The 25,745-nt window shown below is 37.6% G+C and overlaps 1 protein-coding gene across 1 annotated transcript in view; it reads left to right on the forward strand.

The window, feature by feature from the left end:
• The window catches only part of HFM1 (helicase for meiosis 1), a 103,039-nt gene that overhangs the window by 55,561 nt on the left and 21,733 nt on the right, over positions 1 to 25,745 (forward strand). The window contains exons 23-33 of the mRNA XM_031968565.1: positions 4,470 to 4,567; positions 4,654 to 4,785; positions 5,892 to 5,977; positions 6,206 to 6,289; positions 6,498 to 6,655; positions 7,359 to 7,462; positions 7,896 to 8,039; positions 21,441 to 21,536; positions 21,754 to 21,869; positions 23,716 to 23,795; positions 24,823 to 24,932. Coding sequence (XP_031824425.1) covers positions 4,470 to 4,567; positions 4,654 to 4,785; positions 5,892 to 5,977; positions 6,206 to 6,289; positions 6,498 to 6,655; positions 7,359 to 7,462; positions 7,896 to 8,039; positions 21,441 to 21,536; positions 21,754 to 21,869; positions 23,716 to 23,795; positions 24,823 to 24,932 — 1,208 coding nt within the window. The remainder of the gene's footprint in view (positions 1 to 4,469; positions 4,568 to 4,653; positions 4,786 to 5,891; positions 5,978 to 6,205; positions 6,290 to 6,497; positions 6,656 to 7,358; positions 7,463 to 7,895; positions 8,040 to 21,440; positions 21,537 to 21,753; positions 21,870 to 23,715; positions 23,796 to 24,822; positions 24,933 to 25,745) is intronic.

The following is a 25,745-nucleotide window of genomic DNA, read 5'->3' on the forward strand; positions in this document are numbered from 1 at the left end:
ACTCACTCTTATAACAGATACTTCATCTGCTCTATTATGTCCTTTTCATGATGACTTTGTATTGGCATCTTACCCTGATTACTCTTCAAAATAGAACTTAGCTTCTGGTTTTGAATTTCAGGATTTCTAGATACAACTTCTGACCATATCTATGATTCTCCCTCAGATCAGCTTTTCTCTTCCTCTGTTGGTTTAATGTTAGCACCCAGTTTTTTTTGTCCTGAAGAACTCACATCATTTTGTATCAGCTGCTTTTTTGACTGTGTTTATTTTATTTGCAGTCACCATGGCCTATAACTCTTTTTTTTTCCATGAGAGAGTCCAGAAGCCTCATAAAACCCATCCTCAACTATTTTCTTCACCATAAAGGTGTTCTGGAACGGTGTTAACTTTTCTAAAATTCCTGATTTTATATTTTGAAATATAATTAACTGATCTAGAAGCAAGGTATGTTTTATTTATGCAGTTTGTTCTGATTCCAGGAGGTCTTGAAGAAGTTATCTCTTTAGCTTTGGTTGTGATGGCTAGGGATAAGAAAGGGGCAGTGATTTGCTGCAGGTCTGTTTAGGTAAAGAATTTGTATTTCAGGGTCCAAACAGAATAGGAATAATACTAACAGTGTGAGACTGGAGGAGTGTTCCATGTAATAGGAACATCACCATACAGGATGGGACTCAAAGTCTGTCTATAACAGGGTATTTAATCCCCACCCTGAAATGCATTTCTAAGTCTTCTATTTCCAACCTACCTTGAGTTTCCGACAAGAAAGTATGTCATTGGACCATATTTCTTCGTTAATAGAGCTTTCATTATTTTCTTCAGGAATTTAATTGCCTTTGATTTTTTTCCAAATTTGAAAAAAAAATCCAGAGAAAATTCATTCTTCTTTCCTGACTTTCATGAATCTGTGCCTAACTTTCCACTTCCATCATCTTGCCACATTGCTGCCATGTGAGAAACATTGATTTCACTTTCAGTGTGATATTTACCCATATTGCCCGGTATTTGGCACATCCCACTCCCACTTGGTAGGCACTGACGGGCATGTGCAGTGCACCTTTGTACCACTAGATGGAACTCATGCATCTTTGGGTTGCTGATTGCTGTATTTCCCAACTGCCTTTAAAAGATGTTTATAGGGCAATTCAAAGCAGCACCCTGTTTTTCAGTCAAGTACTTTATTGACAAAGAATACAACCTTGTAATCAGTTTGCATTTGTATTTAATGCTTTGCAAAAGCAGTTACTAAATTGGTTTCAGAACTGTGTCACAAACTACAATTCTATAAGAAGTTTATTGCGATATTTTTATATTTGTATATACAAATTATTATTTATTATTACCTCCAACATTGCTTGTGCAAACTGATTCTCACTGGGAGGTTTACTGGTAAGTTACTATGATTGATTTCTTCAGGTTGGGCTGTGGACATCCCTCTGCCCTACATTTATTTCCCTTGCCTCTGCATAGCACTTGCTTTAGGGTTTGGAGCTTTGCCCTGAAGCTAAACTCTTCAGGAATCACAGCTGAGTTTTATTTTCAGCTAATTAGTACTTGTTTTCCAATTGGATAGGTCTGCTCAATCTGGAAGATCACAGAAATTGTCTCTGGCTGTTGTCACAGCTGCAATGCTAGAAATAAACAAAATTGTAAAATATGGCTGTTCCTTTTTTCTTCTTTGTCCTCCTAATGCTTTTAGTCCAATCAGAGGAGCTTTTAAGTCTAGTCTCCTAAGGAACTTGACAGGCCTGGGCAAGCCTTAGCTGTTCTAGTTTAAACAAGAAGATAATTTGTTTATCAATCTCGGAGCTTTTTGGAAACTGACAAGCAAATTTAGTCTGATTCTTTCTAACCAGTTAGATAGCATGCATCTTAAACTGAATAGATAACATCATAGATTTTTCTTTTCTTTTCTTGGCTGAACCATTGAAAGGAATAGGAAATAAAAAATCCAAAGGGAAGGCAATGGCCCAGTTTGGTTTTAGGCATATTGATTTCCCCGTTAAGAGGGCACACTTCCCATATGCAAACCTCCTGGGCGGTAGATCTCCATGTCACATTTCCTGTGCCCCACGTTCAGTAAATGCAGAAATCCCTCACCCTCCAATGCCTCATTATGATATGGAGATGACAGGGAGTTCTGGGAAGACTTAGAAAGCAGAATAGAGACAGTGGTGGGTTATACTGGAGTGAAAAGGCTTCATGGATCCCTCCAGCAACCTACTGAGAGTTTTTTCTGAGAAGCTCATCCCCAGCAGTCTGGCCACATGAAGAAAAAAATTTTTTTTTGTCCATAGCAACCATGAAACACAGATATATTCAAAACACCTCTGTTCTATCTGAATCCTTACAACCTCTGTAGTGATGATAGCAATGACAGAAAAAGACACAGAAGGTACCCCCAAAATTGTTTGATTCTTAGATTTCCAAATTTTAATGACTTGTGGTAGTCCAAATATAAGATCCTCGACCAATAAATAACAACTGTACGTATTTCTGGAGGTGCTAAATCATATCAGTCTTGATTTGTGCCAGGCACAATGTAATGTGATCAGAACTGAGGCTACAAAGAAAAAGCAAAATAAAAAACTTGCTTCCAGAGCTTACATTCTAATGAGGAAGATGATATGGATGTAAATGTGTGTAGGCACATGAGTGTAATCTGTGGATACACACAGAGTAGGTACACAGCAACCTTTGAGGGATGGCACTAGCAGCTGGGGCCTAGAAAGAGGCCTCCTATAGGAGTTGAAGAGAGGGAGATTTAGGGGGACAAAGCATAAGTTGTGTTTTGAACCTGTTGAGCGTGCAATGCTTATACACATCCATATCAAATTGTATAGTAGGTGGTCGGTGCTATGACTGGAGCTCAGTGGGGGGAACAGGACCGAATATAAATGTAATTGACTCCAGGGAGACTTTATACGATTGGCAAATGGGAAAGAAAAGGACCTGGGACCGAGCCTTTGGAGATACAAGTTAGTGGGTACCACAGGATGGTGGGAGGGAGCAGGCAGGTAGGAAAAGAAGGAAGCCAGATCAGGGGTGGCAAACACCAGGTAGGAGGAGGTGGTGGTAGCCAATGTTGCCAGGTTCCACTAAGGTCAGGAAGGATGAGGAGTGAGGGCTAGTGGTGCTTTTGGAGGGGAATTTATTTATATTTTTATATTTGTATGTTTTATATTTATTATTTATATTTAGATAGATCAAAAGCCATATTGCAGTAGATTTAGAAGAAAGTAAAATGAAAGGAAGCAGAGACTTTTCAATGAACTTACCTGAGAAGTGTGAGACAGAATGATATCTAGTGAGGCTGGCAGGATTAAATTGAGATTTTTTTTTAAGGATGTGGTAGACATGATCCTATTTGTAGGCATCAGGGAAGGAATCAATTGATGTGAGAGAGACAGACAGACAGACAGTGAGAATTGGAGAGAGACAGAATAAAAAAATGGTGAGACAAGAGAAAGAAAGACACAGAGACTGAGAGACGGAGTGAAAGAGAATGAGAGACAGCGAGAGAAAAAAAAGAGACAGTGAGAGTGACAGAGGCAGAGGGAGAAAGGAACACAGAGTGAAAGAGAATGAGAGACTCGGAGACAGTGACAGAGACAAATAGTGAGGTAGTGAGAGACAACGGTGTGAGACAGTGAGAGTGAGAGAATACGAGAATGACCCTGGCGGACCTCTGCTGCCTAAGTTGCGGGAAGGGGGCCCGGGCTCCACGGTGGAGAGGGGCTGGCCTTGGGCAGCGGAAGGTCCAGCTCTCCATCTGGGCGGGAAGGAAGGGAGGGGTAGTGGCTGGTGATGTCAGGTGATGTCAGTGTCGCTGGCCGCGACACTGGCCGCGGGGAGGGAGGGGGAATGCGCGATCGGCCCACGCGGCAGGGAGCGGTGCGGGGCAAGGGCACCCGCTGCCACCTGGCTAAGGCTTCCCACGCTCCGCCTCGTCCCGGTGGCGCCTCCCAGTGACCTCACGGGCCGGCCCTGCAGGCATGTTGTGGCCGAGGCCCGGGGCTCCCCGGGAGCCCACGTGGGGTTTTCTGGGCAGAGACCAGCAGTTGTCTTCGCCTCGTCCGTGTCCGGCTCGTTGGGGCGGGGACGCGTAGGGGGACGGGGCCGGGCTCCCACCGCCGGGCGGGGTCTGCGGCTGCTTTAGAACTCCCCTCTGTGGACCCGGCGCTCTGTGCGCTGCGGCGCCCCCTGGCGATCCTGGGCGGAGGCGGGGAGACGCGACCCGGCTCTCCTGGGCGGTAAATGCGGAGAGCGCGGGTGGAGCGCGATGGCGGGCCCGGCCCTTGTCGGCGCGGCCCGTGGCGGCCTCGTCTGTAAGCCGCGAACTGGTGGGAGGAAAGGAGCGTGTGCAGGGAGTGGCGGGAAATAAACGGAAGTCCGGGGAGAGCGGGGAGAGCCTCAGGGAGGGGCTGGGCAGCGGTGGCCAGGGTCCTGATCCCCCCTCCGCGTCTCAGTCTCATCCAGGCGCACCTGGGATGCCTCCCGCTTCCGGACTTCTCTTTGACCCAAGACACGGCTAAGATTTTCCGAAGTGGCGCGAGGATCACAAAATGTATGAGAAAGGTTGATCCGGCTTCTCCCCGCCTCCTACTAAGCTAGGAACTATACTTGACAAAAAAGCCACCTCTCTTCTCTTAGGGTTGTCGGAGTATCTGGCCGCGCAAGGAAAGAAGTTCGCAGTCCTACTGAGTAGTTTGGTTTTAGCTAAATGCTTTCGGGCTAAAGTTTGGGAGAATTCCCAGCATGTATCCAAGCAGCTGGAAAAAATAGGTAGGTATGGAGTTTTTAGAGTGTGTGAATTGACATCAGCGATTCTTTTCCGATTACCGTTGTCAGAATTCAAAGCAACATATGTAGGCTGGGTTAAAGGAGGTGTCTTACTTTGCTCATGGTACCTGATTCTCGGTTACCCTTTTGTCATTTGAAGCGGCTTGGAAAAAATTGGAAAAGCTGAATAAAATACTTTTGCTTCTTTTTACTTTTTTCAAACCAAGATATTTTGCAGTTAGTTTAATCCTAACCTTTATGATGTGTATTTTGTTTTAACCCTAGTGACAGAGCGTAGCGCTCTTGGCCGTACCCAATTGCATCAGATCTTGTCGTCTAGTTACATCTCAGAATTCTCACCAGTAATAGGGTGTTGCCACTTTCTTGGAGTCAGAAATCTTGAGTTCAAGTTCTGTTTATTAACTTTGTGAGCTGGGACAAGTCTTCATCTCCATCATTCTCAGTCTCCTAGGTCATAGGCTTGCACCTGTTAAAGACCATTGAGTCCGAGAGGAGGAGTGGGAGGAGGAAAATCGATTAAAGATTACAAAAATGAAAAGGAACTTTATTAAAATATGCCATAAATATTATAAATAAAGAATGTTTTCCTGAATTAAGTGAAGGAGATGGAGGGGTGAGTGAGAAAAGGGAAAAGGATATACTAAAAGTGGGAGGAGACAAAAGCAGATGGAGATAAAAAGAGGCACTGTGTGGAGATGTGTTCCATACAGACCCTTTGGGGGAGCAGTACCACCATCTTTTGAGCTCTTAAGACTATCACTACTTCAGAGTAAAAGTGATGTTGTTGCATTTTTTCACTCATAGACACTAATTTATGACCTCCTAATACTTGCCATGTTAGCAATTTAAAACGGCCTCTCTTCTCTACTGAAAAATGAAACAAATATTTTTTACATCAAAAAAGAATTTAATAGAGAAAAGTTTGGTTATAATCTTGTAATAAATTTAATCGCCCACTTGAAAAATTTTCAACATTAAAATAAGCTTTATCTCATTTTTCCTTCATATATTTATTGATTGTTGATAGAAAGGATTTTATTGAAAATAGTTGGTTTAAAATGTCTTTTCTGTTGTTTAATTTTCCTTAGGTGTTTCACTGTCAAATGCAATGGTGAATGCAGGTCTGACTTCCTTTAAGAAAATAGAAGATATCAATGCTAGAGAACTTGAGTTGGTATTTATTATTCATTTATTCTGAATGCTATTTGGATGCCATCCAAAACATAACTTTTATATTTTTCTTTTAAAAATACTGTCCTTCACTATGCTAATTTATACAAAATGTTTTGAAATTTTGTAGTTTTACAAGTGCTAAATGCTATTAAAATTTACCACTGTGAACAATATTCTGCTTCGAAGATTTTCAGCATTTTAATCAAATATAATAACATTATGTTTTCAGATTTTAAATAGACATCCCCCTTTTGGAAACCAAATCAAAGAAACAGTGATACATCTACCAAAATATGAACTTGAAGTTGAACAGGTATATTATTCTCTTTTAAATCTTTTAAAATTATCTCTTTTTAAAAAAACAGCTGAAACAAAAGAGCCCATGTTACCAATTTATTGGGCAATGCCCCAATTCCTGCCAAGGCCACAGTAATTCAACTTTCCTTAGCACAATGCTGAAGCCAAGTATGAGGGTGATTTTACTTTTAACCTTTTCATGACTTTTTTTTTTTTTTTTTAAGATTTCAAGGTATAGTAACACAGTAGCTGAAATCTTAGTGACAGTCTTCCTAAGAAACTTCGAACAGCTTCAGATCAAAAGAACAGCACCAGATTTTCACTATGTGACGTTGTTAATAGGAAATGCAGATAACCAAGTGGTTTTTAAACATAAACTTATGTGAGTAAAATATTTCCTTTTATATGGGTTTTTTGAATAATATACTTTTAAAAAGACTGAACTGAATAAAATAATAAGTAAAATATAAAAAAAAAAACTGAACAGAGAATGAAAGGCTATTATTGTGGTCTATAGTAGTGAGAAGACTCTCTTCCCCTTGTTCCTTGGAGCTATTAGAGTCAGATTTCCTGACTTTTCCTTCTTATATAAGGCCTTCTAGAACCTTCCAGTGACTTCTGTTATCACAACCATTCTCACTCAATTCAGAACCTGTCCTATATTCTCCATGCTAAAATCTGACATCACTACTGTAGCCACTGTGTGGAATTAGATAAAATGTATCTGGTATATTACCATCCACCACTGCTAAACATTCAGCATATAATTTTTATTTTAGTCATTTATTCTCAAGTTTTTCATCGAGGAACCAGTTATCCTTAAAAGTAAATAAGGAAAATGACATTGACAAGGGAATTCCTTAAGCTCTTAACATATTGACGGACCCCAGTTGTAGGCAAGAAAGAGAAGGTAGAAAATATATGCCATTGTTGACACTTCTTTCATCCCCCAAAAAGAAGAAAGCTAGTTATAAGAATCATAAAATTAGCTGTTAGCTTTGGAAGTGACCTTACTTAGAATCATTTCTATCTTATATTTCATCTAGCACTTGTATCATCTTAAAATATGTTAATATGTATTTCAGGGATTCTGTTTTGCTAAAAACTGGAAGTTGGATTAAAAAAATTGATGTTAAAAGAGCTTTTCAATCTGAAGAACTTAGCATTAATCTAATTAGTTCTGAATATGGTAAGTTAATTGTAATGAAAAAGATATAATTAATTTCAAGTTTGAGAAAAGAATATTTCTTATGTTGAGACATAAAACAATGAATATGGCATTATGGTAAAAATATTATATTTATATAATATATTTGAAATTCAAAGTCAACTCTGTGCTTTAAATGAATTAGGCAAGAATAACCAAAGTGTCAATAATAATTCACAGTCTAAAAATGAAGATATGCCCAGTATTTCATGAATCAAGATAATCAAGTTCTATTTGCTGTGACAATTTTGTTTTCATTTCCTATTTTTAGATACGTACAATTTTACCTATAATATTGAGTATCGGGTATTTGATTTATTGGTTCTTTAATTCTTTTAGCCATGTTGAAATTATAAAAACAAACAAATGATTTCAAATAAAAGATTGCAAATTTTCATACCTTCTTATCTTGTAGTGGGACTTGATATTCAACAGAAATTTACAGCCTTTTATTTAGGACCCAACAAAACTGAAAATCAAATGATTATGCAAAAGAATTTAGAAACAGAGACACATTCAAGACATTCAGATAGCTCTGCAAGCAGAGATGATGGTGCAGGTAAATGACAATATCTTTACTAACTTCCTTTATACTCTTTTTGTTACTTTTAGTACAGATTTCTTTAATAATCTGAAGTGATGAATAATTTTTTCATAGTTCATACTTAGGAGAATCAGCATGGTACAGTATAGACCAGGGCTTCTTAAACTCTTTCTACTTGTGACCTCTTTTGTCCCAAGAAATGTTTATGTGATGCCTTTTTAAAATTTAAGATGAAATGTTTCTGGCAGCATTTATGTACAGTGCAAAATGCTCTCCATAATTTATATAAATTAATTTATTGATTCCTGACTAGTCTAATTAATAAATTGATTATTAATTACCTAGGGACTGTGTTTTGGGGTTTTTCTTCATCACAGTAAGGAGAAGCTGGAAATAATGGTACTTTCTCTACACTCTCTTCTTCATTACTGTCATGATTGCCATCATTTTATTAGTTGACTCATGAAATAAGGTCTTGTAGCCTTGTTAGTCAGTAGAAAATATATGGTTTTCTTTGCTTATGCAAAGGAAGTCTTCCCTGCCTCATTAGCTATCTGAAATCCTATCTACCATTTACCCAACTCAAAAGCCACCTCCTCACTGAAATTTTCCCCTCTCCTCCCACTCACTAACAATTTTCCTCTCAGACTTCACTTTCCATATACTTCTATGTAGTTTAAAGATAATCATCATGTATGTTTGTGATTTATTACCTTCCCAAAACACAAGTTCCATGAGCACTAGGATCATATCTTTGCCAGTCAACAAGCTTCTACATAAACACTTGATAATATCTCTTTGAAAGTTTTTATTTCCCCTTTGACTTAGCTCAGGGCTCTGTACACAGGAAGCACTTAAAACTTTTAGAATGAAAGAATGGAAATATGCATTTTCTGAAATGTGATGGCCAAGTTGAAGAATGATATTGGCATGTTTGAACATGTCTAGTAGACTGTGACCAAGACAATACAAAGGTACTAAAACTCTGCATACCAAGATCAATGAAAGGAACTTAGGATTTTTAACCCAGAAAATATATTTAGAGTTCTCAAGTAAAGGAAGCATTAGCCTCTTCTGCTTCTCAGAGTAGAACCAGGACCAGTGAGGGAAAAGACAGGAAAGATTTCTAGTTAAGATGAGGAAGAAGTTCCTAAATGAAGAAGATTCTCCTCAATTTGTGAAAGCATCTTTCAGAATCAAATCAACACAAATTTATTAAGGGCCCGCTATGGACCAGGCACTGTGATAAGTGCTGAGTATCTAAAGAAAGGCAAAAGTCAGATCCTGCCCTCCAAGAGCTCATAATTGAATAGGAAGACAACTTACAAATTACTCTGTATAGGCAAGACATAGGATGAAGTTGGAATCATCTTTGAGGGAAAAACTTGCATTGAGGAGAAGGAAAGATTTCTTGCAGAAGATGAGTTTAACTGAGATTCAGAGGACTCCAAATGGAAGAGATGAGGAAGGAAAGAATTCCAAACATTGTGGAACAGCCAGAGAAGATGCCCACAGTTAGGAGATGAAGTATGGTGTCACTGTGGAGGGCGTATGGTGTAACTGGAATAGTAGAAAGGACTTTAAAAGCCAAAGTATCTGGAAATAATAGGGAGCCACTGGAGTTTATTGAGTAGGAAGGATAACATGGTCAGACTTGAGCTTTAGGAAGATCAGTTTGATAGCTAAATAGAACTGGAGTAGGGAGAGACTTGAGGCAGGCAGACCTCCTCCCCCAGAAACTATTACAATAATCCAGATGTGAGGTGAAGGTGAGAAGGGGACATTTACAAGAATGGGCAACACCAGGCAATAGCTTGAGGGCAGGCTGAGAGAAAGTTGGGGTTACAAATCTGACTGAGAGGATGTGATACCTGTGACAGCAAAAGGGGATATTAGGAAGGGAAAAACTTGGGGAGGGCAAGATAAGTGAAATCAGTTTTGAATATGTTAAACATAAGATGTCTACCAGACATCCAGTTGGAGATGTCCAATAGGCAGTTGGAGATTTGAGTCCGGAGGTTGGGAGAGAAGTTAAACTGAATAGATTTGAAAATCATCAATGTAGAGATGATTACTGAATCCAGCAGAGTTTATGAGATCCCCAAGTGAAATAGCATGGAAGGAGATGAGGATAGACTCACAGCAAAAGCCTATGACCCCCATAGTTATCAGGCATGATCTGAACGAAGATCCAGAAAAAGAGACAGAAGAAATCATCAGACAAGGAGGAAAACCCAGAGAGACCAGTTTTATGAAAAGCTTGAGAAAAGGGGATGTTCAGGAGAACATGTGGAAGGCTTTAGAGGGGACAAGAAGTGTGAGGACTGAGAAAACCCATCAGGCAATTTAGAAATCATTGGTAACTTTGGAGAATGAAGTCAGAAATCAGACTGCCTAGTTAAGAAGTGAGAGGAGAGGAAGTGGAGGCAGCTGTTGTTGATGGCCTTAAGCAATTTATCTGCAAAAGAGAGGGTGAGAATTATAGCATGGTAGGTAACAGGAATGGAGAAATCAAGTGAGAGTTCTTTGAAGCTTGCTATTTGTGGACAGCAACCAGTAGAGAGGGAGAACTAAAGAAAAGTGATAAAGTAGATATGGCAGAGAGAGCAATCTGCTAGAGGAGACAGAATGAAAATGAGACCACTGGTGCAGGGAGGAAGGCCTTTGTAAGAAGGCTAATGTGTGTGACATAGGGGCAAAGGAGAAAACAGAGGCAGTGGTATATTCAGTGCGAGCTGAGGAAGAAGAGGAAAGAGGGAGCTTTGAGGAATGGCCTCTAATTTTTTCAGGGAAATATGGGGCAAGATTCTCAGTTGAGAAAGAATACACCTGGTCAATTTGAGGAAAAATTGAAAAGTTTTTGAAAAGTTGTGATGAATGAGACGTTGAATTAATTTGAGGAGTGTAAAAGGGCTGCCTTCTGTAATGAGAGCCCACTTAAGATTATGTAACATAAATTTGTAGTGGGCCTAGTCAACATGGTTTTGTGATTTTCTTTATGTTTAGCATGTGTAAGAATGAAAGCGGTGGATGGTGGGAGTGATTCAAGGCTTAGATTTAGCAGAGCAATATTGGAGATTGTATAAGGAGGCAAAGGACTTGAGAGAAGAAGACAATTAGAATTGTAATAAACCAGTTCAAAGGTCAAGATGGGAAGGGCAGGAGAATGTAACCAATGGAAGACCTAAGAAAAAACTGAGGGGGTGCAAGGATTGGAGGTCATGGTAAGAATGAAGAATAGAGTTATTGGAAATAAGGGGGAGGAAGAGGTGGAATGATACCAGATTGTGATGCAATAGAAGACTTAGAATAGAAGATCCATAGAAATGGACTACTTATGGGGATGACCATCCCTGTATGCAGCAGAAATGGAGTGGAAGAGATGGCCACAGGAAAATGGGGAGTGACTGTGTTTGAGGAAATATCAAAATGTGTTTTACAGTCCCCTAATATGAAGTTGAGAATTGGACTGTGGATGGGATGGACAACTCTCGGATGGGACATTGGTGGGTTGGGAACAAGATAGTGCAGAGCAGGGTAGAGGACATATTGGGGTCCAGAATCACTTGGATAGGGAGGGAGGGTATTCGTATGTTAATCATTGAGGAATATGTTCCAGTCCTTAAGGAGTCAGACAGTGAGAGTGGAGGTGGAACGGGCTGGTTTGTAGAGTAAGCAATGAGGTGGGCCTTTGCTATAATGTGGAGAGTTCCTGGCAGGAACTCAATCAATCATTAAGTCAACCTCAGGGCAGGATCATCAGGAGCTGAATAGGGAGGGAGGCAACTGGTGTGGATTGTAGCAGAAAAGAGAAAGATTCTATAAGGGCGAATGAAATGCTGACCTTGGTTGACTTAAATTGAGATTTTTCTTGCTTGGTCACAGCTCCAAATGATCATATTTTTATAGTTTATAAAAACAATTATTACTTACAAATTATGTCACCATGAAATAAATACTGGCCATTGTAAAGAAAAACAAAACCTTATTTTTTTCTTTCCTTCTACATAATTGAAGTTTTCAGCTGGAAGCTTAGTCTTTAACAAAGTATAACCAAGAAATATGTGCTTTGCTAGATTTGAAGAAAATTGATTTGAAATTTATAAAGTCATTAACATTGTAAATGCCATTCTGAGCATGAAAATTTTATGTACTTAAAGAACATGTAAGAACAAGATCATTACTTGTGCCTCTTGGAAGTGTGTACTTTTAAATGGTGGTTGAGAGTCTGTTGTCCGCTTTCCTTCAGACTTGCTGGTGCCATGTGTGTTAATTCCCCAATTCAAGGACACCACCAGTGTGATCCTTTCCTATTTAAACAAACACTATTGTTTAAAATATTGCATTTTTGCACAAAATTAAGAAGGTATGTGTTTTTTTTTTTGTTTTATTAAAACAAGAATACAAAAAAAAAAGTGTTCAGACATGTCAGGAAAAAATAAAGGAATTGCACAGAGCAAGATTTTAAAAATATGAAAAACATGAACTCATGTCATTTGTTCACAGACACATAGCTCAGAATTTCTAATTAGGATGCAGACTTAAAGGTATCAGGGATGCCTGAGGTTCTTGTTTTTTGTGGAAAGTTCTTATTTTGATCCTTTCCCACAGCCTGAGGAAGCTGGCTCTCAGCCCTATTCTTTTTCTCCTTGTGGCTCTGAATATTTGCTCAGAAGACACTTGTTCACTAATAAATTCATTTTATTTTATTTTACATATTTGCAGCTAGGGCTTTTAAAATATAACATGTAAATTAATGTAAATTCATATGCACATTATGCAAAACTATGGAAATGTATGTTCCCAAATACCCTGAAAAAATCTGTTAGCTTTAAACTATACTTAAGTTTACAGTTTGAGTTAATATTCTCTCAGCACCTTAGTTTTTCAGTTATTGACCTCTATCAATTTGTATTAGTAATCAAACTGATCTGGTGAAATCAAGAAAAAATATGCATATTTTTTCCAAGTTTTCTCTTTTTAAGAAATAGTACCGAGATTTTGTGATAGCTCAGGAGAAGCATGGTGTAATGGAAATAGGCAAACAACTCTAGTCTTGAAATATGACTAAATGAGCTCTATTGCTTAATAATCTTGCAACCTTTATCTCCCCTAGTCTTAGTTTTGGTGTCTGCAAAATGGAAATTATGATATACATACTGTATTTCAGAATTGTTTAATCTCATGCTGAAAGTGCTCAGAAATTTCTGAAATATTGTATACAATATAAGCAAGTGATAAATATAAATTATCTTGTCCTGAATCCTCGCTGTTAGTCAATTTTCCTGGATTTTTCCAGGAGGCTCCCAGAATCTTCAACAAATCCCTTGGGTCCAAGATAAGTTATTTTTGTCTCCTGAGAAAAGCTATGTGGAGTCACTCTGTACCAGATTGAGTTGATGGCTAGATTTACATAGTTTTCTGCATTCCTGTATTCCAGGACAAGGAAATTCCTTCTTGCCCTAACTTCCTTCTCAGGACAAAGGAACAGAACCTTAGAAGTCATAGAATATTAAAACTAGAGGAGAGCTGAGACATTATCTGATTTAATCCTTTTTCTTTATACTTGAGGACACCAAGATCAGAAAATCTAGTGCCTTGCCATCCAGTTACAGAGCTAATTAAAGATAGAACATGGATTAAAACTGAAATCACCTAATTCTCAGACCATTGCTTTTCTACTATTTGCAAATAAGCCATAATTATTGCTTTACATATTCTATCCCCTTGGTTGAACTGGGTTAATTAGGACCAGGTTAAGAATGCTTAGCAGAAACAGACAGATTTCTCAGAGGCCCTCAAGAAAAAGTAAAAAAAAATGAGATGATGGAAATCATCTGTGTTCTATGTAAGGTTTTTCTTTATGGGATTTAGTGTTTCTTTTTCCAGTATTTTTTTTTTTCATAAAACAAACTGACACAAAATTAAAGTTTAGTTCAATTTGAATTAATTTACATAGGTGGGGAGAGACAGAGACAGAGACAGAGACAAACAGAGACAGAGACAGACAGTGGGAGCTCATGGATCCCAGATTAAGATAAACATTAAATATTAGGGAGAGAGTGAAAGAGGTGAATGTCAGAAAAAGGTAACTATTTTGATCAATTCCTTTACTAAACAAAATGTATATATTATGAATTGTATAAGTTAACAATAGTATACCTTCCTACAGTATTCCATCCTAAAATGTGATTTGGAGATGTGTTACTAAAAAGATTAAGAAGAGTTCCTAGAGATGGAATCAAGATAAAATAAATCATAAAATTTTAAATTATGAAGAAAAATGAGAAATACAAACAGAAAAGTGGTGTTCATCATGTGTTATATAAGAAAGAGAATGTAGAATGAAAATTGTTCAGGATTTAGTACTGCCTGATGTTTTATGATGGTTCATCCACACAGCCAGCCAAACATATCCTATCAAAGTCAACTTATATCTGTAGAATGTGTGTGTGTGTGTGTGTGTGTGGGTATATATATACCCTCCATTTATATATACACACACCTTCTAATTTTCCTAATAGTGATAAAGTTCTTAAGAGTTACAAGTACCATCTTTCCATGTAGGGATATAAACACAGTTTACCCTTATTGAATTCCTTATGTTTTCTCTTTTCTGTTTATCTTTTTATGCTTTTTTTGAATTTTACATTTGAAAATAAAATTTTCTGTTCAGCTCTGGTCTTTTCATCAGGAATGCTTGAAAGACCTCTCATCAAATATCCAAATTTCTCCTAAAGGATTATACCCAATTTTGCTGGGTAGGTGATTCTTGGTTGTGATTCTCTAGCTCCTTTGGCTTCTAGAATATCATATTCCAAGCCTTCTGATTCTTTATGTAGAAGCTGCTAAATTCCTGTGTAATCCTGACTGTAAGTACATGCAATTTGAACTCTTTCTGCTGGACTTGTAGTATTTTCTCCTTAATTTGAGAATTCTTCAATTTTACTATAATATTCCTGGGATTTTTCTTTTGGAATCTCTTTTTAGGAAATTATTGGTAGAGTCTTTCAATTTCAATTTTGTTTTCTTGTTTTAGGATATGAGGGCAGTTTTATTTCATAATTTCTTGAAAAATCATGTATAGGGGTTTATAGCTTTGTATCCTGGCTTTCAGGTAGTCCAATTCTTAATTTGTCTCTCCTGGAGGAGTTTTTCAGGTGAATTGTTTTGCCAGTGAGATATTACACATTTTTTTTCTATTTTTCAATGTTTTGATTTATTTGATTTTTTTCTTAATGTCTCATAAAGTCATTAGCTTTCACTTACCCAGTTCTACTTTTTAAGGAATTACTTTCTTCAGTGAGCTTTTTCCATTTGGTCAGTTCTATTTTTTAAGGAGTTGTTTTAGTCAGTGAATTTTTGCTATCTTTTTCCATTTTTTGTGCTTCCTGCATCAAGCTTTTGAGTCTTTTTTTTTTTGATTCTCTTCCATTACTCTCATTTATATTCTTAATTTTTCTTCTAATTATCTTATTTGACTTTTTAAAAATCTGTTTTGAAATCTTTCAGTTCTTTTTTTGGATCTGAGACCAGTTCATATTTTTGAGGCATTTTGACATTGTCTTTTTCTGAATTTGTGTTTTGATCTTCCCTGTCAACACAGTATGGGCAGGTTCTTTTTCCCGTTTTTTGCTCATTTTCTAGCCTAGAAACTTTTAAAATTGGCTGTGGTCCTGTGCTACAAGACACATTGTCCCAAACTTCTTGTGCTGGGGATCCAGGGCCTCAACCCAGTTCTCCTGTACCAGAAGCATGGGGCCTCACAGGTGGCCTGCTATGCTTGGGTGTGCAGGGGCCTGGCACTGGCTGGCACCAGGAGTCTAGTGCTTCTCCATTGGTTTGCAGGGGTAGGGCCTGCTGCTGACTTGCTTGGATGCCTCCCCCTTCACTGTACTGTGCTCACATTTTCTCCAATGTCTTTTCCTCTTCTAAGTTGTCTTGGGCTGGAAAATCGTTTTGCCCTGTCATTTTGTTGGTTCTGTCACTCCAGAATATGTTTTGAGGCGTTATTTTATAGTTGTTTGGAGGTGAATTTGGGAAAGTTTGAACAAATTCTTGCCGTATTTTGCCATCTTGGCTCCAACTTTTTTCCAAACATTTATTAAGAGCCTTCTTTGTGCCAGGCACTGGGCTAAGCTCTAGGAATTTAAAGAATGGAAAAAGATAGTCCCTGCCCCAAAGAAGCTCAAAGTCTAAAGAGGGGGACAACATGAAAACAACAAAGAATGAAACTTGAGTTTTTAAGTATGGGCCCAATCACAGGTTATAAATCTGTCATTCTGGAACTAGCCTCACCAAACTTAGGGAGCTTCATCACTAGGTTGGACATAGAATAACACATTTTTTAGCAATAGCAGCTTGAAGACTTTATGGGTTAGACAGCTGAAATCTGTAGCAGTGGAGAAAGGAACCACACTCACAAAAACACTGATTATTGAAGAATTGTCATAGCATTGTTCCCATAGAGGGGGTGGGAAAGTGGAAAATAGAGACCCAGTTATTTTAAATGGTCTATATAAATACCTTCTTTGTTTGACAATTATGTCCTTAGAGCTGAGGTTTATGACAATTTGCTGACTATTTCTTAAGGACTTCCAACTTCCTTTTTTTTAATTCTCTGTTCACCAAACAACCTTCTGATCTTAATTTAGTTTTCCAAGTAAGTTTCTGTACTGGGAGGAGAATGTGCTGACAGGCCAGCACAAGTATCTCGAGTAGTTATATTTCTAATTGCAAATCCATAAATTAGCCTTCTGATGCATATCAGATTCAGCTGAGTTTGAGTAGCACAAATAAACCCAAGGATAAGATGACCACTGAAGTTGCAGCCTTTAAAGCTAAAGAATTTAATCTTGAGCCTGTGGTCACAATATAATGGTATTCAAAGATGCTGCATTCTTTATCTGTCTAATTACAATGTGATACTTATATATTCTAGTAAATGCAATATTTTCCAGATTTTCCCACTAATTTTCTTCAAATCTTTATATTGCTATAATCATTTACTTTGTAGTGCTATATAGTACGTTAGTTTTAAAGACCTTTTTTAAATTAAGGAACTTTTAAAATATAACCTTTAAATCAATTTTCTGCAGTTCTTATGTAAACAAGAAAGGAATTTCAAGTCTTAATTTATCTTTCAAAGAGATTTCTAAATCTTATTTTGTGTCTTGTAGTTCCAAATTACTTTAAATAAATATTTTAGCTATTAGCTAAGAAGCTACCAATTTACTATTATGGACATTGGTTTTTCAAAACCATTAACATTTTATTCTACTGGCTCGATCCTCCCAAATTACTAACTTTCATCATTATAAAAGAACTTGTCAAGAAGAATATCATAAAACCATGCTGTTTACAAACTGATGCTGAGTGAAATGAGCAGGACCAGGAGATCATTATATACCTCTACAACAATACTAGATGATGACCAGTTCTGATGGATCAGGCCATCCTCAGCAACGAGATCAACCAAATCATTTCTAATGGAGCAGTAATGAACCGAACTAGCTATACCCAGAAAAAGAACTCTGGGAGATGACTAAAAACCATTACATTGAATTCCCAATCCCTATAGTTATGCACACCTGCATTTTTGATTTCCTTCACAAGCTAATTGTACAATAATTCAGAGTCTGATTCTTTTTGTACAGCAAAATAATGTTTTGGTCATGTATACTTATTGTGTATCTAAGTTATATTTTAATATATTTTAACATCTACTGGTCATCCTGACATTTAGGGGAGGGGGTGGGGGGGTAAGAGGTGAAAAATTGGAACAAGAGGTTTGGCAATTGTTAATGCTGTAAAGTTACCTATGTATATATCCTGTAAATAAAAGGCTATTAAATAAAAAAAAAAAAACAAAAAAAACAAAAAAAAAAAAAAAACATGCTGTTTAGGTCCACTACAAATTTATGTTGTATTATCTCAAATAGGCCCTCATTACAGGAAATCCTTTTGTTGTTGTTCACTCATTTCAGTTTTATCCAGTTCTTCATGTCCCTATTGGCAAAGACACTGGTGTGGTTTGGTTTTCCTTCTCCAGCTGATTTTGCAGATGAGGAAACTGAGGCAAACAGGGTCATGTGATTTACCTAGGGTCACAGTGTCTGAGACTGGATTTGAACTCAAGTTTCCTTGACTTGAGACATGAGGCTGTCTGTACTCCACTTACATGTCCAACAAATCTTCTTATGTCTTCCTAATGAACTTACTATCTCCTCCACCATGCAGCCTTTTCAAAACCTTTCCATCTCTCCTTATATTTCTCAGGGGTTCTCTCTAGACAGCCTCTCAGCTGAGAACCTAGCCTCCTATTTGAGTGAAAAACCTGAAGCCATTCATGGAGAGCTCCCTCTTTTTTCCTCCTCATCTCACATCACTCACTATTTCCTTCACCTTTCTCACAAGAAGAGGCCCTTCTTCCCCAAACAACCCTTTCCTCTTACACAAGTGCTCCCATTCAGTCTTGTCTTCTCCAGGAGATCCCCTGTCATCCCCACTCTCTCACATCTTTTCCTTCTCTCTCTAGCTTCTGGCTGCTTCCCTGCTGCCTACAACCCTGTCTGTGTCTCCCCTATCTTCAGAAACCTGTCTGTGGTCCATCTTCCCTGCTAACTGATCCACCATCTCTCCTCCCTTTGGGACCAAGCTTCTCGAGGAGGCCATCCGCAACAGCTGCTTCTGCTTCCTTTCCTCTCACTCTCATCTTGCTTCTGCACTCTGGCTCCTGACTTAATCATTCAACTGAATTTACTCCTCCCAGAGTTACTAACAGTCTCTTAGCTGCAAAAAACTAGAGCCTTTTCTCCCTCTGCATCCTTCCTGATCTCCTGGCAGCCTTTGACATTGTGGATCAGCCTCCTCTTCTCGATACTTCCTTCTTTCTAATTTTCATGTGGCTCCCCTCTCCTGGTTCTCCTACATAGCTGATGTGCCTTTTTGCAGGATCTTTATCCAGGTCACTTCTGTTAACTGTGGGTTCCTCCCCCCCCCCAGGGCTCTTTCTAAGGTCTTCTCTCCCCCTCTAACTCTTTCACTTGGTGATTTCATCAGATCCTTTCGATTTCTTTATTATATCTATGTTGACATTCTCACGCTACCTCAGCGTGAAGCTCTAGTCTTGTATTTTCATCTGCTTATTGAACATCTTGAGCTGGATGTCCAGTAGACAACTACAAAAGCCTTGGAATGGGTCTGGCAGTCATAGGTCTCTTCCTGCCTCCTGTACATCTTGCACTTACTTGCCAAAGAGTGATCTGACCAGAACACATCCTCACCTCACTCCCAAGCCCTGCTCCCCACTCAGTCAACTCCCCTGAATCCCCAGCCCCTCTAGACTCAAACATGGGATGTTCTCTTCTTGACCACCCCCTTCCTTCTCCCTTCCATTCTCTTATGCTCTGTCTTCCCTCTATCCCACCATGAATTCCAGTCTGGTGACACTGGTCTTCTTCCTGTTTCTTGAACAAGATAACTCCAGATTTTGGGTACCTAATTTTTACTAGCTATTCTTTACTCCTTGAATGATCTCTTATGTCTGCCTTCTTACTTCTTTAATCTCAGCTAAAATCCAATCTTCTACAGGAAGCCTTTCCCCAATACCCTTATTCACATGCCTTCAGTTTATCCTGAATATATTCAGTTTATCTTGAATATAACGTTTGTACAGAGATATTTGCATGTCGTCTCCCCCGTTACATTGTGACTCCTGGAAAGCACAGACAGCCTTTTACCTTACTTTGCTTCGCTAGCATTTAGCATAGTGCCTGGCACATAATAGGTGCTTAATAAATGTTTTTTGATTGAATATGTCCACATACACATATGTTCCAGATTGAAGAAACAGACATTTCTTCCTTCTATTTTTGTAACCCTTTCCCTTTTTCATAATCATCAACATTTCAGTTTATTGGTATCAGTAGCATGTTTGACTTTAGCAAAGAAAGTTTTCTATTAATTCTCTGTTTCTGTGATGAAATGCCAAGTTTGTGCCCTCACGACCACTTCTGTCACCTAAGGATATAACAGCTTCTTCTAGTAGCCTATGGCCTCTAGATATAGCCCTTTCCCCTTTTCATACTCCTCCAGATGAATAAAACACCCATATCCATAGCAACGCAATCTCTAGCTGTCGGTCTTGACTATAGCAAAGACAATTTTATTATAAGTTTTAAATTTCATCTGGTTATAAATTATATTCATATAGCCAAATAAAGTCACATCAAATAGATAGGAAGCGTAACTTTATCCAGTCTAGGGGATCAGTGTTCAGGATGCCGAAATGCAAGGAAATGGGTGATAGAATCCATATTCCTTATAGCTTTGTTTCTGGGTTCAAATCTTGCCTATAATTCTTAATACCTGTATAACTTGGGACTTGTTATCTAACCTCCCTGTGCCTCAGGTTTCCACATATATAAAATGAAATTGGATTAAGGAGTTCCTTAAATCCCTTCTAGGTTTAGATATATTATCTTTTAACATTTATTCCTGTAGATACATAATTATATGTCCATTGTTTGAGAAATAGCCCATCTAAATTTGGAGAGGCTTGATTGTAAGGAAATGAATATTGGAGCCATTATCACTCTCAAGGACCACCTGCTAAATTATAGAGGTAATGTGGTTTGCATTAGTGCTGAAAATGAAATAACAAACATTCAAAATACTAGATACACATGCTCATAGAATCATAAGATATTAGATTTGAAAGATACCTTAAAGATCATGTAATCCAACCCATTCCTTTTTCAGATTGGAAAAAGCCAGAAAGGTGAAATAAATGAAAATGCATTTATTTGTGAATGTAAAAACAATTATTAAGTGCTTACTGTTTTCTAGGCACTGTGCTAAGAACTTGTAATTAAATTTTAAATAGTCATTCACGATCACACAATGAATTATTTATAGAATAACCAGCTTTGCTTTTGAAAGTGAACAAAGTCCAATACTTCAGGAAATATTGGTGTCAATTGCTTATAATAGCAACCTAATCACAAATTAAGTTACATAGTCTAAAAATTCTTTACTGTGAATAGCTTTTAGAAATAATCCCTTTTCACTTTCATTGCCACCACCCTAGCTGAGGTCCTCATTGAGCCTTGACTAGAGCATTATTTTCAGCCACAATATGGGTCATTTCCTCCTCTTGTGCATTTTTTCCCATCACTGTCAAACTAACCTTCTTATTGATTGTCAAGACTAGCTGTGCTTTTCTTAAGAAAATCCTTGCAATGCAGTATAAGGAAAATGGTAGTATCTGAAGGAGACTGCTACTCATTATTACTTTGTTTAATAGCTGTATAAAAAAAACCAAAATGAAAATCTGCAACCTTAAATTAAGCATAGTAATAAATTATTATTCTTGTGATCGTGATCATTATTATTATTATTATCATTATACTTTAGGAAGCACCTGCAACAGAAAGAATTTTTGCAAAATAGCTGGAAACAGAGACTGCCACCATCACTGTAAAAATAAAGATACATGTGGACATGATTGCTGTGAGTACTTTAGAATAGGATTACTTTAGACTTTAAAATTTAACAACGAATATAATCACAACTATCAAAACAGAATGTAAACAGAATGTTGAATATATCCATATGTAAAATTTTATTTTTGTATGCAATATGAGAAAAAGTAACTTAGATTTTGAGAAATTACTCTCTATAAAAATATGTAAATGTGATGTAAAGAATCCTCAATTTCTTTTCAAAGGTAAAATTGGAGTTGCACAAAAGTCAGAAATGAGAGAGTCAATATTTTCCTCCTATCTAACTGATTTAAAACACAGGGATGCCACTTCATCTATTCCCCCAGTTAAACGCCTCAAGGTTAGTTTTCTGAATGAGATGATATTGTTTAGTTCTGTTATGTATCAATAACATATATGTATATTTAACTGACTCTAGATTATCTGATCCAAGTATCTCCAGCTCTTTTAGCCCAGCTTCATGTGATGTATGACATACAAACTCTTCACTATGCTATTTTCCTTCTTCTGTACCATCTCTAGATTATCAATGTCCTTCTAAAATGTGGCATCCAGGATGGAATACAATACTCCAGATGTGCTCTGACCAGGGTATACTATAGTGAGATTGCCAGCCACCTCCCTCTCCCAGACACTGTTGTGTCCTATTTTCTAGAACCCCCAAGTTGGGGTGACAAAATGTACCATTGCTTTCTAGAGCCCCCGCACCAGGGAGATTAAAATATACCTTCCTAGCGGCGAAGTGATGAGGTGGGACTCCTAAGGATGGTGGGAAAATGGAGTCCCTTTATTTTCAAGGGCTTTCCCCTTTATATAATGTAACAAAAACAACACCATGCATAGGGGACCACCTAAACAACTTGCTATTGTGTGTAATTTGCCACATGGTATCATTCTTCTACTTGGTATCACTCTGCTTCAATCTTTACACAGGTTGTCACTGCCCCCTGACTTCTCAGGAAGGCTGAGAGCCCTTAGGGGAAATGGGGGAACTGAACCAGACTGCTTTGTTAGCAGATTTCCTCTGGGCTGAAGGGTCTTATACCTTACCCAGAATTCCCCCACTGACTGTGACCCTCTACAAGACACAATGCTTTCTTAATAATTTTAAGATTGCATTAATTATCTTTGTTGCCATGCTATGTTGTTAACTCATATTGAGCTTTTAGACCACTAAACCACTAAATCTTTATTAGATAAATTGCTTTCTAACCATATTTCCCTATCTTATACATGTAAACTTGAATGTTTTCATCAAAGTGAGTTATATTGTATTTATTTATTTGTTTGTGAAGCAGTCAGCCATAAGTGACTTGTCTGGGGGTCAAACAGCTAGTTAAATGGTAGGAATCTGAGGTTCGATTGGAACTTAGGACTTCCTCACTCCAGGGTTGGTGCTCTCTCTACTGTATCACCTAGCTGCCCTGAATTATATTACATTTAAGCTTATCAGATTTAGTCCAGGCCAAATCTGGCCTGTCAGTATTTTTTTTTTTTTTTTGGATTCTGATTGTTGTTCAGTATCTCACTTCTGCTCTGTATGTTTAGAGACTTATCCATAAGAATAAACTGCAGACTCCTATATTATCTTTTTTGGGAGGCTTTGTCTTCAGTGGAACACTGAATTTAAAGGTCTTATCTGCCAAGCCTTTTTCCTACCTTCATATGCAAGTCCTTGAATAGTTCTAAAGGTTGACATTGAACAAAAACTCCCTTTCCAAGTGATCTGAGAGTTCCTGCCAGATGAAAGAAAAGTCATTAGATTGTCATATCACTGTCCCTAGCGAATGAACTTCAGGACTGTCTCATGCTGTCTTATGAAGCCAGTCCAGCAGTTGGAGTTGGAGCCAGAGAGGGGAGTCAGGCTGATAGAAGGGCTCTCATTTCTTTGCTTAAATGAAAAGAGATTGAAGGATCACAAAAGGCTAAAAGGAGGGTTAGGGTGACAGTTAATCCAGTGCATAGAGTTTGAAGTAATCACTGCTTCCACCAGTACTACTGCCTTGTCTGGCAGGATAAGATTATTTCATGTCAACCAGTTGTAGTTTTCCTGCTTTGTTTTGTATTCTCAGTTTTTCTTATTACTTTATAACCTTTATATATGTCCAAGGATCTTCGTTAAACCATTCATCTGTTAAAATTTATTCATGTGTAATTAAGAGTGAATTTGTTTTTTCTTCCAATAGATGCAGATAAATAAATCTCAAAATGTGGATCTTAAGAAATTTAGTTTTACTCCCAAAGCTTTGCTTCCGGTTTTTCCAAGGTACTACTCTGATCCTTATACTTACTTAGAAGTTGCATTTCAAGGGAAACTCTCAACATAAATATTTTTTCTCATAATCACAAACATCATTAGATTGGGAGTCAGTTCACCTGAATTTAAGCACAAGCTCTTCTTTATGACCATAGCCAAATGTGTAATCTTTCTGGGCTTCAGTGGCTCATTCGTAAAATAAAAACATTGGACTAGATGATCCCCCAAATACATCACAATTCTGACATTCTGTGATTAGAAGAAGAATTCAAGAAGAAGGTTGTTCTTATGTGCCCTTAGCTCTCAATGTTCATTTTAAGGACGTAGAATAATTCCAAAGGGCCTTTTCCCAAAGTACTTCTGTTACACCATCTTCAAATATTAGGCAAAACTATGAACAAAGCAAAGTTTAATCCCTTCCCCACTATATTATTAGTGGAGCCCAGATCATCCCTTTCTGGCTAGAGATCTGCTAGGTTTTTTGCCATCATTCTCTTAGTACCACCCTTCATTATACTCATTTATCTTGTATCTCATCCCCTTTGGCATTTTGTGACTTCCAGAAGATCCATGAGACCATGAAGACCATAATTTAATTTGATAAGCAAATTCATGTTCCTGTGAGAGAAGACTGAAGTAGAAGGATATACCTTCTCTAACCCAAACCCCAAAAGAAGACATTTTCTCCCTATCCTAAGAGTGCTTTTTATCAATGGTTCTCTGTATGTACATAATACCTTTGTTGTCTAATCTTAAAAATAATAAGAATGGTGGGAATTCCAGAACAAAAAAGGATGACAAACCTATGAAAATAAGACAAAGGAGATTTGTTGATGCAAATGAGATTTCTCAACATAACCTTAAAATTACAGTAAATAGGAAACCCTGATCATTTCAGATCAATATAAGTGACTCAGAGAAGGGGCTGAATGAGTAGGCCACAGATTTTTCCCTTATTTGTTTGAATAAATAGTTTTAGACTCCTACTAATTTTCATATTTATTTTCAATTTTCTTATTTCAACAAATCTGTAAAGGTCAAAATGTACACAAACTTCTGCCTCCTCTTCAGTGAAAAAATGGGATTCTCCTGAAGTCTGTGAAAAATCCCAGCAACAACAGCATTCAGCTCATCATAGAGAAAAGGGTAAGTGACCACAGGTGTACTATTTAATAAGAAAAATGATTTTTCATTACTTCAGTTTGAGAAGTAATAATATTGAAAAACAAACATCTGAAATGATTATAACTACCAGCTCAGCCACATTTTCCTTTTGAATTATTAGGTCAAGTTCAATGTATCAGTTAGTGAACAAGTATGTATTAAATATCTATTACAGATGTACCAGATGTTGTGCCAAAGGATGGAAGACACAAGTACAAGTAATAAAATACTTCCTGCTCACAAGAAGCTGATTATCCTCATTATTTTTATAGTCTAAAAGAGATAAATTTCTTTTTAATTTTTTAGAGTATAATCACCAACTAGTACAGATATTTTTTCTCTCTATTGTGTACAGCTCACTTTTCTTTGTAAGAATCTGATATGACCTGCCTGCAGTTTTTAAAACCATCTTTCTTTTTTAGTCTTTTTTCTTATCATTGGGAAATAGATTTCTTAATGTGATATTTCTTGGGAGGAGGGAAATTCCTTTCATTGACATTTTGCTAAACGAGGATTCTGTCATCCCTGATATATTTTAAGTGTCATACATGTCCTACATATGATTTGAACACATTGGACAAAATCCAAAATTTTGGAGTGCTCTAACTTGCAGCCATAGAATATTGTTGGAAGAATACTAAGTGAATGATAAATATGAGAATGTGGGGTTACCTATAAGCATATGTATTCAGGTATGTAAACACGTATAATCAACAAAGCGAAACTAAAGCTGTATATTCCATTGGTGTGCTTTAGCATGCAGATATTTAATTTTAAATGCTTTTTCGATAATTC

The sequence above is a fragment of the Sarcophilus harrisii genome, chromosome 4, assembly GCF_902635505.1.
Source record: "Sarcophilus harrisii chromosome 4, mSarHar1.11, whole genome shotgun sequence".
Classification (NCBI taxonomy): Eukaryota; Metazoa; Chordata; class Mammalia; order Dasyuromorphia; family Dasyuridae; genus Sarcophilus; species Sarcophilus harrisii.